Below are 14302 nucleotides of genomic sequence, written 5' to 3'. Positions count from 1 at the left end.
TGGTAAGAGGAGACGAGAACAAGTGGCGATTTACAAATCAATAAGTACATACATATATATATATATATATATATATATTTTATATATATTTATATTTATTCAGTTGTATGGTAAAATGTCTTACTTGTAAGTCTGTGCGACGTATTCCATTATTAATTTCGGAAAAATTTCCCTTTTCAAATGGTGTGCATAACAAATCGATTCAAAGCATGCTATATATATATATATATATATATATATATATATATATATATATATATATATATATATATGTATATATATATATATATATATATATATATATATATATATATATATATATAAAAGGACAAACAAGTGAAAACACAATAAGAAATCATAAAAAATGAGAGTTATCAGTTTTGCTTGGATCAATGAATGTATTCAGAAAATGTTGATCTTAATGAAACTGGTAAATTCCTCGTTTTTTTATTTCTTCTTAAGATTAATTTATTTTCCCTTTTGTCATTTTTCATCTATCTTGTTTTCACAGCATTTCCCTTTATTATATATCATATATTTTATCCTCATATAACGATTATTTTTTAAATTGTACTATGGTCGACTGCTTATTCTTAATTCCCTATAAGGAGCCTTATAACGATAATATTTTTAAAATAAATATTGATTCATTATGTTTTTATACCTGTAGACAAATATGCTTCAAACTTTTATTCTCGTCAGCATAGGAAGTGATAATTATTGCTAATCAGTGGATTTAAACCCAGTCACAAAGTTATCTTTGACTTTGTAGGCTTGTATTTAACCCCAGGCTACCGGTAATTAGAACGAGAAGTAAGCGAATAAAGTTCTATTAATACCGATTGGGCGGGCATTCAATGACAGACGTCAGATTATTGCATTACACTAAGACTGGCCGCTTATTCTTAATACCTTGAAAAGGGTTAAACTTTTCTAAAGGGGCTTATAATGACCATATTTTTCAAATAAATATTAATAATAATTTTTTTAAACACACACACACACACACACACACACACACACACACACACACACACACACACACACACACACACACACACACACACAGCTATTTCAGTTAATCACATAAATTGATATTTTTTTCATGGCAGTACTTTGCAAACGAAGATTCTATGAAGGAGATTTTCCACGTCGACTAAATTAATATACAAAGATATAATTTTATGCATAAATTTTCAGTATTTACTCCAAAAGTGCTCGATACATACGTGCATGCAACAACTTCCATCGAAAGTTACAATATAACAGGCATGTCATTGGTTGTCCCTACGTGACTCCAGGAAAAAAAACTTCCCTTTTTGTTCAAGGAATTTCTAAGAAGAGACAGTCTGGGAAGATAATTTAACCCGACATGGTTAGAGAAAGAATTTCCCTTCATAGAAGAACATTTTTATTTGAAAAGAAAAAACAAACAAAATTGAGGAAACGTCTCTCCGAGAAAAGAACTCAAAGAAAGAACTTTTTAAAGACCTGTTATATGTTTACATGTTTCTTGCCTTTCAGGTTTTTATGATAAGTAAGATTGCTCTTTTATTTTAAATAAGGAAACGAGAATATTTTCCCATTTTTTCCTATAATCTGTTGCTGTCGTTTGGATGATAAATTTAACTTTGTTGTTCCAGTCGATCGAGCTAATTCTAGAATAGTCTTTCAATTAGAGACACTTTTATTTTACATATGTTTCTATTTTTTTGTAATTCTTACTTTAAGAGTCATCTGACCCTAACTTTAGGAAATAAAAGCAAACGGAATTTTACTTCTTTATATTAAAACTTGAACAAATTAATATAATTTTAGGGTCTCGTTTTCATTGGCTCTTTTTTTATTTTGATCCTCTTTATTTATTGCCCTCTTTGCTTATATTTACGAGACTTTGCTTTATTTTTTGCCTATTTATTTTTTTATAAAAATAAAATATACAGTTAAATATATAGAAGGCAGTACAGTACAATGCAGAGGAAAGACACAAACTTAAGCAGATGAAGAATATTTTTTATTAATACAACTACAAATATATGTGTATACATTTATATATTTCATACACACATTTTATTTATATTTGCATTGTGATTACCTGCGTCAGATGGTCTGGTGGAATATCCATACTCTATAATATTCTGAAAAGATCTCTTCATCAGATATGTGTTTGACTTTGGTTCAAGCATGCTTCTGTAAACACTAACAGTCTCACAGCAAACAATGGCCTGAAACGTGTTATTTAAGTATTTTATTTTATACTATCTCAATATAATTAGATATTTTTAAGTGTGTGACTTTCATAAATTTAGCATTGTTTATTCAATTATTTATTATTTATTTGTATTTGTACTTATAAATAAATATGTATGGCATAATCACATTGGCACACTGGTTCCTGTCAGATCACTGAAGTTAAGCAACGTTGAGCCTGGTCATTACTAAAATGCCTGATCAATTTGGGAATTCCAAGTGCTGTATGTAAGAGGACGTCGACACCTCCCTGCAAGAGTTGCAAAAACCTAACGTCGTCATCTCCCCTAACAAGAATATACATGCGACTGGGGACCGCTTGTAAATTTTATACTCCCATGAAACTTCCTTCTTTCGGAGGAAGACAGTTAAACTCGAATAGGGTTAGTGCCGTTTCACACACACACACACACACACACACACACACACACACACACACACACACACACACACACACACACACACTTTGTTTTGTATTTTAAACATAATTATTGTTTATTATCTTTTGCTTTTTATTTTCTGCATTCTAGCTGAATAAACGGTTAAATAATAGAATTTAAATTTTATGGAATTAATAAAGGAAGACTACTTAGTAAGCTGATCTAAGGGCGATAACCACGTGATCTATTACATTGGAAGAGTTCTAATTTAATCCAGATGTTTCTTCTAATTTAAGTGCCTTATATTGTATTTATTTCAGATTAATTATTCAAATTTGCTATCTTTTAATGTTTTTTTTAATATATTTGTTACACTATAAACCCTAACCACCCCTAACAAACATCAAACATTTCTTTAGGCCATGATATTTCAAAGCTAAATGCTTCTCATCTGATACCATGGCCTAAAGAGGTTTCTCCCTTATTTGTCTTTCTGTAATCCATACTGACTTGATAATGCAAGTTCCTATGTGATTTTACTCTCTATCCTTTTAACTTATTCTCTCTCTCACTCTCTCTCTTTCGCTCTCTCCCTTTCTTTCTCACCCCCTCCCCACACACATATACTAGTTGTCAATAGCGAGCATTTCCTGGGAATTAAGGTAATATTGCTTTCTCAAAAATTATTGGATATAAATTATAAATTTCCAAAACTTTATATTTTCATACATAAGTAATATCAAAAAATGTAAAGAAAACATACGAAAACAAAAAAGTAACACAATTACCTGCCGACGACAAGACTGACCCCATTTCCCTCATCGTTTGTTTCAATGACTTCTACTTGGTTCATTTCTTTTCCAGGGAGAACAAGTTTCCCACCATTTGTGACGGTGACAACTTGACGAGCGGAATGAACGAGCAGACGATATTTCATTTTGCTTTCAATGGTTTAACTTCGATTTGCCGAGAAACATGCGCGTTTCATTAAAATCACCTCTGTAAAAAAAAAAAGTCTCAACGCGTTGGGGTACTGATTTACTGAAAAACTAGTTCTCGTGCATCATAAACTACCCACTTAATCGACCTATTTTCCACCGCACGTATTTCTTTATCATGTTTTAATGAGATAAAAACAGTCTTTTCTTTTTTGTTATCGTTTGATAAGGAGGAAAAGACCTATCTTTAACGGTTAACTTAGATGTTTCAATTCAAACCTGATCTATCATAAATGCATAATTTAAGTTTAAACAATTTTATTTAAATACTTGGTACTTGATTACATTGCTAATCTTTTAAACCAACGCATTTCAGGTGATAACATTATTATGTACCTATGTATTGTAGTGAAATTAGGATTAATTCCAAAAATGACGCAAAATGATACTGTAGAAAAATAATTACTAGTAAAAATAGAATTTATCACATTATTGAGTTTTATCTTATGTTTTTATGTGGAAGAGTTGTGTGACTAAATCAGTATGACAAACAAGGGAAATAACTCTTAAACTGCCTTAAATTAAGAGCTTGCCAGCTTTAAACACAATATCTATGTGGCTGACTTTTTCTTTAAATAACACATCCACTGGATCATTTTTTGTCATTTTTGGAATTTATACTAATTTTGGGATTCTCTGATCTCTTTCAGTCCGCCTGATTTTCTCCCAGAATTTTGTTTAGAGGACAATGTTTTCCATTCTTTTCATAGGCTTTCATAACTTTCTAGACAGTTCCTCTCGATACCGTCACCATCTCAGCTACTTTCGTTACAGTACAAATAAACCTAGAAACCCATCCACCAACATACACCCCTACTACCAGGTCTCCTTCTCCAACATCAGGGGTCTACGTTCCAACCTTCCAGAGGTTGAAACACAATTACAGGAGAAGAAACCGGACATATTCTTTCTAAGTGAAACTGGAATAGGGCCAACCACTTCTCTAGATGAGTTCATAATTAAAGGATACTCTAACTTAACATCTAAATCTGACCCCCAAGATCGCCATGGGCATGGAATATGTGCCTACATCAAAGATGGCTTTCCATGTGGTAGGGATATCTCGAGAGAAGACCCTAATTTACCTTATATGTGCTTTCGGGTTGCATTAGCTTACACCACTGCATTTATATTTGCCCTCTATCGCCCCACAACAGTGGGTTACTATCTTTAAAAGCATATCCGAGAAAATTGACCACATCCTGTCTGCTCATCCTTCGGCTAACATTCACATTTGCGGTGACTTCAATGTCCATAATGTGGAATGGTTGACCCACTCAAATAAAACCGATGATGAGGGGAGGTTTTGTCATGATTTTGCATTTGCCTATGACCTCACTCAGATTGTTCATAAACCCACCCGTGTGCCCGATACACCCGGTCAATATGCAAGCCTTCTAGACCTTTTCCTCACAACTTCCCCTGAGCTGAGCTGTGTTCATGTTCCCTTCTATCTCTTCTGGGATCCTCTGACTACTCTGTTGTAGCAGTTAAGATAAAAACGAAATGTAATAAGTCTTCAGACGTACCTCTCCACCGTACTGTATATCCATACTCTATGGCTGACTGGGATAGCTTCCATACATTCATATCTGACCTACCTCTGCATTCAATGTTTAAAAAGGATGTGTCGTCTATAGTATCAGACGTGACCGAATGGTTAATTATAGGCATAGACCGATTCATACCATCCAAAAAATTCCAACAAAAAACTACCAGCCAGCCATGGTTTTCCCCTGAATGTGCTGCTGCCATTGTGCACAGAAATCACTTTTTCCATAGCTATCAATGTAATAAATGTACTAAGACTAAAGCTGCTTTCAGGACTGCCAGCAACCACTGTAAAAGAGTAATAAAACATGCAAGAGAGCTATATGCTCAGTCTGTTAAATCCAAAGTAGCTGAGCAGCAGCTTGGTTTCCACCAGTTCTGGCAAATAGCAAACAGGATCTTAAACAGAAGTGTGCGTTCTATCCCAACTATCATCAATGGACCTGAGGTCATCTCGTTAGCATCAGACAAGGCCAGACTATTTGCCAAAAACTATGCAACATACAAATATCTGTGCGTGTGGTCGCCAAGCTAATCAAGAACCTTGATTCCAGTAAAGCAACTGGGCCTGATGGCATTCCAGTTATAGTGCTAAAAAAAGCTCCAACCAGAATTTGCCCCCATACTTACAAAGCTGTTTAAGCGTTGCCTTAAGGAGAAGTGCTTTCCAACACCCTGGGAAACCTCATCAGTATGCCCTATATTTAAGAATTCAGGTAATCACTCATCTCCCTCTCAGTACAGACCAATAAGTCTCCTGTGTGTCATGAGTAAGTTGTTGGAATCCATATTAAATAAAGACGTAGTCAACCACCTCAACAGAAACAACCTTCTTAGTGACATGCAATATGATTTCCGCTCTGCAAGATCTACAGCAGATGTGCTAACAGTTATATCACATAGGATTAGTGAATCTCTTGACAAAGGCTTCCTTTCCAGGGCAATTGCTCTTGATATATCAAAGGTCTTTGATAAGGTATGGCATAAAGGCCTACTTCACAAGATTTCCAGCTACAGTATAACTGGAAATATTTCTCAATTATTAAATCATTTCTCTCTGATAGGTTCATAAGAGTAGTGGTTGATGAGCAGAAATCAGAGGCCCACAGTATTAATGCTGGAGTCCCTTAGGGGTCAATCCTGGGCCCAACTCTCTTCCTGATCTACATCAATGATCTCCCTAAACACATACTTAAGTCATTCGTTGACATCTATGCTGATGACACGACCATCTATGGCAACACATCAAAGGCCATAAATGACAAAGTTCTCTCTAATTCTCTCTCCTCTGATCCTGAGCATGTGGTACAATGGGGGAAGAGGTGGCTGGTCACTTTTAATGCATTCAAAACCAAGCTTCTATCTTTACATCATCAACGCTCTGATCCCCATCTGGCATCAATTGAAATGGATGGCTCTCGTCTTGGAGAGGCTCCATGTTTTGACAAGCTTCTGGGTTTGACCTTTACTCCTGATCTGATATGAAACATGTACATCAAATCTGTTGCCAGGAACGCTGGGAAAATGGTTAGATCCTTCTACCGCTCCAGAAGATATCTCACTACTGATGCAATTCTCTATCTGTATAAAAGCTAAGTATGTCCAAGGATGGAGTACTGCTGCCACATCTGGGCAGGAGCTGCTAAAAACAGCCTATCCTGCCTTGACAGAGTACAAAATAGACTTTGTGGTTTAGTGGGGGATGCCCTTTTCTCTTCCCTGCAACCTCTCTCCTACAGAAGAGACGTTGCGAGTTTGTCTTTGTTTTATCGTTATTTCCATGGCAGGTGCTCGTCTGAGCTCCAATCCCTCGTCCCCCTTCGCCAATCTTTCATGAGAAACACCCATCTGGCTGAAACTACTGTCAATAATTTTCTCCACTCTTTATCTGTGCCTAAATCCAAGCGTAGATTCCATGGGCAAAGCTTCTTCCTTAGAACTGCACGTCAGTGGAACTCTTTCCCGCTTGCCTGTTTCTCACCTGACTACAACTTGGATGTCTTCAAGTCCAACATAAACAAACTCCTGACAAACCGCCCCCTAAAGTAAGACACTCTATCAAAACCCCCAATACTAATGATTACTACAATAATATCTCATTGATTACTGTACACGCAATAACCCTTTTCCCTGAGTTGCCTTCGGGCCTTGATAAGTGGTGACCCCCATGTAAAAAAAAAAAAAAAAGTAGCACCTGTCATGTAGTAATTGGATATTTGGCAGATGCCCCAGGAATAACATCAAAGGAAAGTCGGTCAGATCCTGGACCCAGGTGCCCCTAAAAATGACGTCAAAGAAATCAAAATGGGGAACATGAATCCCCGGAGATTAGGTCAGCGAGATTGACTAACATTTCAAGACAATGCGTGGTGGAATGTGTATGTTGAGCAAAAAAAAAAAAAAAAAAAAAAGTGGTGAATTTTTTAAAATTTGACTCCCACTATGACCCCTTTACATTTATTGTCTTGGACTCAAATCAAGTTATTAAGTTAGATCCATGTCCAAGGAACCTATATCTAAAATTTCAAGTGTTTAGACCCAAAATTAGCGGAGGAGTTTGGTAGGCGTTAAGGGGTCATAATAGAGGTCAAAGTTAAAAAATTTGACCTCTGTGGTCTCTACCAAATTACTCAGACAATTTCTGGTCTAAAGATTTGAAATTTTACATAAAGGATATTCAGAGATATGGCAAGCTTTTTAATCGGTTTGGGCCGAAAATTTTTAGTGACCAATATATAAATGTATGTATGTTTGCATGTCCGCCTAAAACTTTCGACAGAGGCAATAGATTTTCACAAGTCAGTATAGTTTTGAACTTCAACCTTTCAGACGACAAATATAAAAAAATTGGCTAAAAGCATTAATATCTTCACCCTCAACTGGGCACTTTTCTACAGGGAGTTGTCGCTTTTTTCACCAATATTTTCGAAAGTCATCCCCTCTTTTCGATTGTCCAGCCTTAATTTTAACCTACGTCACTTCCGGTTTTGCAATGGTCGTAAAAGCAAAGATGTCACGTTTTTTTTCCATTGTTTTCCTCTTTCGTAGTACGGGTTTGATTAAGGATTATTCCTACTATCACTTGCTTTTTTTTGCTCAACATACACCTCCAAACACCCGGGCAACATCGGGCAACCATGCTAGTAGTGAATAAAGGCTATAATAACACATCAATTATATTTTCAAGGTATTAGAAAAAGCCAAAATAGAGTTTATAAGAGTTCAGATTGTCTGGCTCAAGCGAGTATATGTTGCAGAAGTTGAAGGTTTAGATGATACAGTAGGAATGAGACAGAAGACGTCACGATTCTTGGATGAATATTTAAAGATGATAAAGAATTTGACGAGTCACAACAGAGAGAAATACTTAAGATTGCGGCAAGACTTATAAAAAGGTGACCTCAAAACAAAATGGGTCAACTATCTCGAACTACAAAGGATACTTCGTGTGAGGCAAGGGTTGCGCAATCTCCAACCACACGTCTCTTGAATTGACATGGCATGATTCCAGTGGCAAGGAAAGGTCCAAGACGACTGGAAACAATGCTGAGATAAGCAGAGAGCATATACAGCATCTGGAAATTTCAAATGGTCACCCATTTGGTAGTGGCCAGGCTCATCATTGCTTAACTTCGGTGATCTGATGGGAACCTGTGTGTCAACATGATTGTGCTGTATGGCATAGGTAGGGAGCACACTAGTCGGATGCAAAAATAGCTGAAAACAGACTCCTTGCCATTTCCTCGGAAGAACGTTTCAGGTAATTGACAATAAATCCCTTCCCTTCTGAAGGAGACAATGCCTGGGAGGGTAAATCTCCTATGACCAAGTCGAACCATACCTCAACATAATAGATAAGGTTTATATGGATCAAGTTTATATGGATCAAGTCACTCCCTAGGCTGTTAGAATGATGTCAAGGAGAACTAAGGCTGCTATGATACGTGACAATTATCAAATTTCTATTATTATATAAAAGTCACTTTGTGTGTGTTTGTGTGTGTGGGTGTGGGTGTGGGGGTCCTTCCTCATAGGTTCCAAAACGGCTAAGCCTATGTTTTGCAACTTTCACACAAAGCTAATTTATATATCTGGCAGTGTTCTTAGATATGTTTTATATAGAAATTCATCTGATAAGTATCTAAAATCGAAACAATCTGATCTTAAAAATAGCTTTTCTAATAGATAAAAAGAATAATTTTTACCAGGGAATATTTTATGTTACACTGGCCAAGGGAGATAATAACATTTCAGCAAAGCATTTGTTCTAAAAAAAAAAAAACAGATTTATTATAATCTGGAGATACAGCTTATTGATATAGCATTTGACTACAGATCAAATGAACCCCTGTTCAAGCCCAGATGTAACTCACCATTTTATTTAAATTTTTATTTATTAATAAGTTTAATTTATGATAAAAGAAGAGGTAATATTTAAAATCGCCGCAAATCATTTCTTTGCATATTTTAAAACTAAACATTAATCAGAATGTTGTATATTGGTTTATATTGGAGGAGATGATATATTAAAACGTGTCATGTGTTATCTAGTGGATGTAAGATATTGTTCTTTTAACAGACAGATAATAAACATATAAGTCGTATGTATGTATGTATGTATGTATGTATGTATGTATGTATGTATGAGGACATGATATTGACGTGTAAACTGAATCATGTTGTATCAGACTTATCACACGGGATATTTTTACAGTTCATATGTAAGAATAATAATATATATTTCATACCTTTTTTTTCTTGAAGAGTTCTTCTGTATCTTTCCGCTACTCTGTGATGAACCAAGAAGCGATCAGCACCACCCAATTGAGACATCTGTTCTTATTTGTGAAACCATTAAAACAACTCTTTATATGTTTATAATATAAATTATTACAGTTGTCTGAAATGGTTTTCACAGAATCTGCAGTTTGTCTACATTTTCTGTTCTTACAGCCTGCTCCTAGCTGTCTGTCCACCCCTGTCTAGACGTCTGTCCACTTTGGTGGTCAATCCTCAACTCTCTGAATCTCTCCAAAACTAACTACATCACGTGTTCTCTTACATCACCTAATTACGTGTCTCAGATCAACCTAATCCACAACTAGTTATTTGTTTATTCAAAACCCCAAAATAATGTTTACATATATTTTCTATTTTCACATTCCTTTAGCGATTCACACGTCAATCATTTCTTCCGCAATTTAATTGTTTATTCTTCTAATCATAATAACTGATCCAGTGACCATCCGTCGCTCAAATCAATTAACAAGAATACAATAACAATAATAATAATGTTTTGACCCCTGACCCCGCTTGCCGCAGTTTACAGATACTATGCTATGATCACAGCCTAAAAGGTCATAACATTGCACTCCTTTCCCTCCTATTTTCAAAATGTATGGCATACATTTTTCCTATACGCCCTATTCTCACCTTATTCTTCACACCTGCGAGTCAGGAAAATGTCAGATAATATCTCTGCTATGCATTTTCAATATATTTTCATTCTTTTTTTACAATAAATATACGGTGCAGCATATATTTTCTATGTCTCCCGTCTTAAATAATTTATTCGGACGGACCCTTTTTCACAGCCCATATGGCATCATTCAGGGATGTGGGTAAAGTAACCTCATGTTCCTTAACAGCTTCCACTTAGCCATCCCATGCCGATTTCAATATCAAGGCGCCTCTCGCCTTATCTCAAAAGAAATTTTGACGACATCTCATCTGACAGATTTCTGACTTCTTTTATACAGGCGTTATTCTCTAAACCTTTAATTCTAAAGTTCTTACGTATCAGCGGCATATATTGTATCTTTTTTTTTTATTATTCTTTCTCCTACTTCAGATTCACTACATAGTGGCCACGTCACCACTACACATCCGCTCTTGTGTTGGAAGTTCTGTTACTCCCAAGATTGGGCATTTTCAATCAGCCAAAGCTCACAAGCGGCCCTATCTGCAAGCTTAATCTATGTGGGTGCATTCTATCGCAGCTACAACAAACCTTTTAAGCCCATAGGCCTGCAGTACTCCCATCTTTATTGCATGTGAAGAATATGATCTTTCAACCGGTAACACCGGTCAGCTTAATCAAGCTACATACAGATGGCGAAAATAGCATTTTTCATAATCGAAAAACCTATTAAAAACATCCCCCTTGCAGGGTCCTGTGAGTCTCTTCAAAAAAAAAAAAAAAAAAAAAAAATAGTTAACCACCTACGTAAATTTAATCCTGTCCCTTTTTAAATTCTAATTTGACTAGGCCGACCATTTTATCTTAATCTAATCTTCTGATTTTTCTTTGATTTTTTTTTAATTAATATTTTGCAGACTGCTGAAAAACAAGAATTATACATTATATAATACAATATAAAATCATCAATACACATTTTTCTAACAATGAACATTAACTTCTAAGTAATTACATAAAACAACCTTCTTCAGTCCTTAAAATAATGTTAAAAAATGCCGTTAAAACTGGAAAAACAATGTTCACGATTTACAGAAACTGTCCATTGCTTCTGACCTGAAAAAGAGCATCAATACTTTTTTCTTTTTTTTTCTTTTTAACCAGTTCAAAACAAGCGATGGCCATTTCCTCTATAAACTTCTGCAACGGTGAAAATATTTCAATCATGATTGACACAATTCAAAACAATTTCATCTGTGCGTGCTCCCGTTACATTTTCTTACTCTCTCTCTGTCTCTCTCTCTGTCTGTCTGTCTGTCTGTCTGTCTGTCTGTCTCTCTCTCTGTCTCTCTCTCTGTCTCTGTCTCTCTCTCTCTCTCTCTCTCTCTCTCTCTCTCTCTCTCTCTCTCTCCAATCGGTCCATTTTTTTAAACAGAATAACGTAATTCTTTTTTTTTCCTTTTAATTTTTACATTAAGTGATATTTTTCTTCTGTTCATAACGAGCTCATTTCTAATGCGATAAACATTTTTTCCTTACTATTTTCTATATACAAAGTTTTACATATGTGTATGTCTTTCTTTTCTTTCTTTGTGAAAAGGTTGTGCGTGTGTATTGCTTTTTTACTACTGTTCTTTCTTTTTTCCTTTTTTATTTCCAGACATTGTATTGTTTTTATGTGTTTTTATTGTCTTTTTTTTGACACGAAATCTCCATTCCATTTTCAGGACCTGCTTCCACGTTGTATTTTTCACAACCCAAGTTGGATATCGCATCGTCGATGCGAACTGGTCAACAGACACCAAAATCAATATATGTTGTATATTGGTTTATATTGGAGGAGATGATATATTAAAACGTGTCATGTATTATCTAGTGGATGTAACATATTGTTCTTTTAACAGACAGATAATAAACGTATAAGTATAAGTATGCATGTATGAGGACATGATATTGACGTGTAAACTGAATCATGTTGTATCAGACTTATCACACGGGATATTTTTACAGTTCATATGTAAGAACAATATGCTTCATACCTTTTTTTTCTTGAAGAGTTCTTCTGTATCTTTCCGCTACTCCGTGACGAACCAAGAAGCGATCAGCACCACCCAATTGAGACATCTGTTCTTATTTGTGAAACCATTAAAACAACTCTTTATATGTTTATAATATAAATTTATTACAGTTGTCTGAAATGGTTTTCACAGAATCTGCAGTTTGTCTACATTTTCTGTTCTTACAGCCCGCTCCTAGCTGTCTGTCCACCCCTGTCTAGACGTCTGTCCACTTTGGTGGTCAATCCTCAACTCTCTGAATCTCTCCAAAACTAACTACATCACGTGTTCTCTTACGTTACCTAATTACGTGTCTCAGACCAACCTAATCCACAACTAGTTATTTGTTTATTCAAAACCCCAAAATAATGTTTACATATATTTTCTATTTCACATTCCTTTAGCGATTTACACGTCAATCATTTCTTCCGCAATTTAATTGTTTATTCTTCTAATCACAATAACTGATCCAGCGACCATCCGTCACTGAAATCAATTAACAAGAATACAATAACAATAATAATAATGTTTTGATCCTTGACCTCGCTTGCCACAGTTAACAGATACTACGCTATGATCACAGCCTAAAGTGTCATAACATTACAAGAAGTGACTTTTCCAGGGCATTCATCGTCAAGCCCAAATATCAATTGACATGATATTGTAAACAAACACAGACAGAATTTGATAAACGACATTATCATTATTATTTTTTATTTTTGTATTTTTTTTATTTTTGTGAATTAGTCCGCTGGGCAAATTATTCCTCGTAATATATAATAATCAATAGAGAATTTATTCTATAATAATACATACACAATCTGCATAAATTAAAATATCATGTTTAAGTGTATTCTATGACTGGGCAACACCGGGCTGCCAGCTAGTTATCTTATATGTTTAAACTACTACACTTCATCTTTTCTGTCCGCAGTTGGTAAAGAAGAAATCCTTTTAAACTTTAATAATTACTACCAAATAAATATTTATGTAAAATAATAAAAAAAAGCCAAAATTTAAACCGAATTCAAGAACGGCTAAATATAATTTTTGAAGTCCAAATTGCTCAGAAAAAGTCAAATTAGCCAAATCTGGCCTTAAAATTCAAATATAGCAACTTTGTAATGGGCCAAAAACTGATAAGTTTAGCTAATGAAAAACACTCGTTTGTGTAGTATGTTAAAGTGATCTTGGGATAAGAAGTATCTATTTTCCAGAAAATTGTGCAGGCAGAGACGACAAGGTAGTATTGAAATTTGCAAAAGAGGTGGGTATGAATATAACTTTGTGTGTTCACCACACCAGTCGTGATCACTCCACTTGTTGTGTTGGTCCAAAGTTATTATCTGGTCAAGTCAACCCTGTGGCAAAAGAAATTTTCCAAAGCAAAAACCACACAATCAGTTTATAAACAATTAATATTTTTTTTATGTGTGGGGAGTACTGCTAGTTATACTCTTCTTCTCAAGGTTTAATGTCAGATTTACAGAATGAGTATTTTGCCTAACCAAAACACATGTTCCATTACACAGTCCTTCAGCTAAGAGCCCCAAAGAACCCAACCTGCCTGGAAATTCAAATCGTCTGAACTGGCAACAGTTTTCAAGGAACTCGAACATTTAACTTCCACTCTTACTCCTCCTCCTGTTC

At 35.2% G+C, this 14302-nt stretch overlaps 1 protein-coding gene across 3 annotated transcripts in view; it reads right to left on the bottom strand.

Moving 5' to 3' along the window:
- The window catches only part of LOC145279526 (putative imidazolonepropionase), an 83260-nt gene extending 70349 nt beyond the window's left edge, over window positions 1-12911 (bottom strand). The window contains exon 1 of one of the 3 annotated variants that reach the window (XM_080130900.1): window positions 12635-12911. Coding sequence is in view for 1 of the 3 variants with exons in the window: in XM_080130738.1 (XP_079986864.1) it covers window positions 3419-3567 (149 nt within the window). In the remaining 2 variants the exon portion in view is untranslated. Of the gene's footprint in view, window positions 1-3418; window positions 3795-9927; window positions 11940-12634 lie in introns of those variants that run through there. The other 2 variants (XM_080130815.1, XM_080130738.1) reach the window with 2 other exon arrangements.
- Between the last annotated feature and the right edge of the window lie 1391 nt (window positions 12912-14302).

This window comes from Euprymna scolopes, chromosome 1, assembly GCF_053919585.1.
Source record: "Euprymna scolopes isolate OS-2025 chromosome 1, ASM5391958v1, whole genome shotgun sequence".
In the NCBI taxonomy this organism is placed as follows: Eukaryota; Metazoa; Mollusca; class Cephalopoda; order Sepiida; family Sepiolidae; genus Euprymna; species Euprymna scolopes.
Note: the sequence above shows the minus strand (reverse complement) of the source record. Positions and strands in the feature narration are given on the sequence as shown.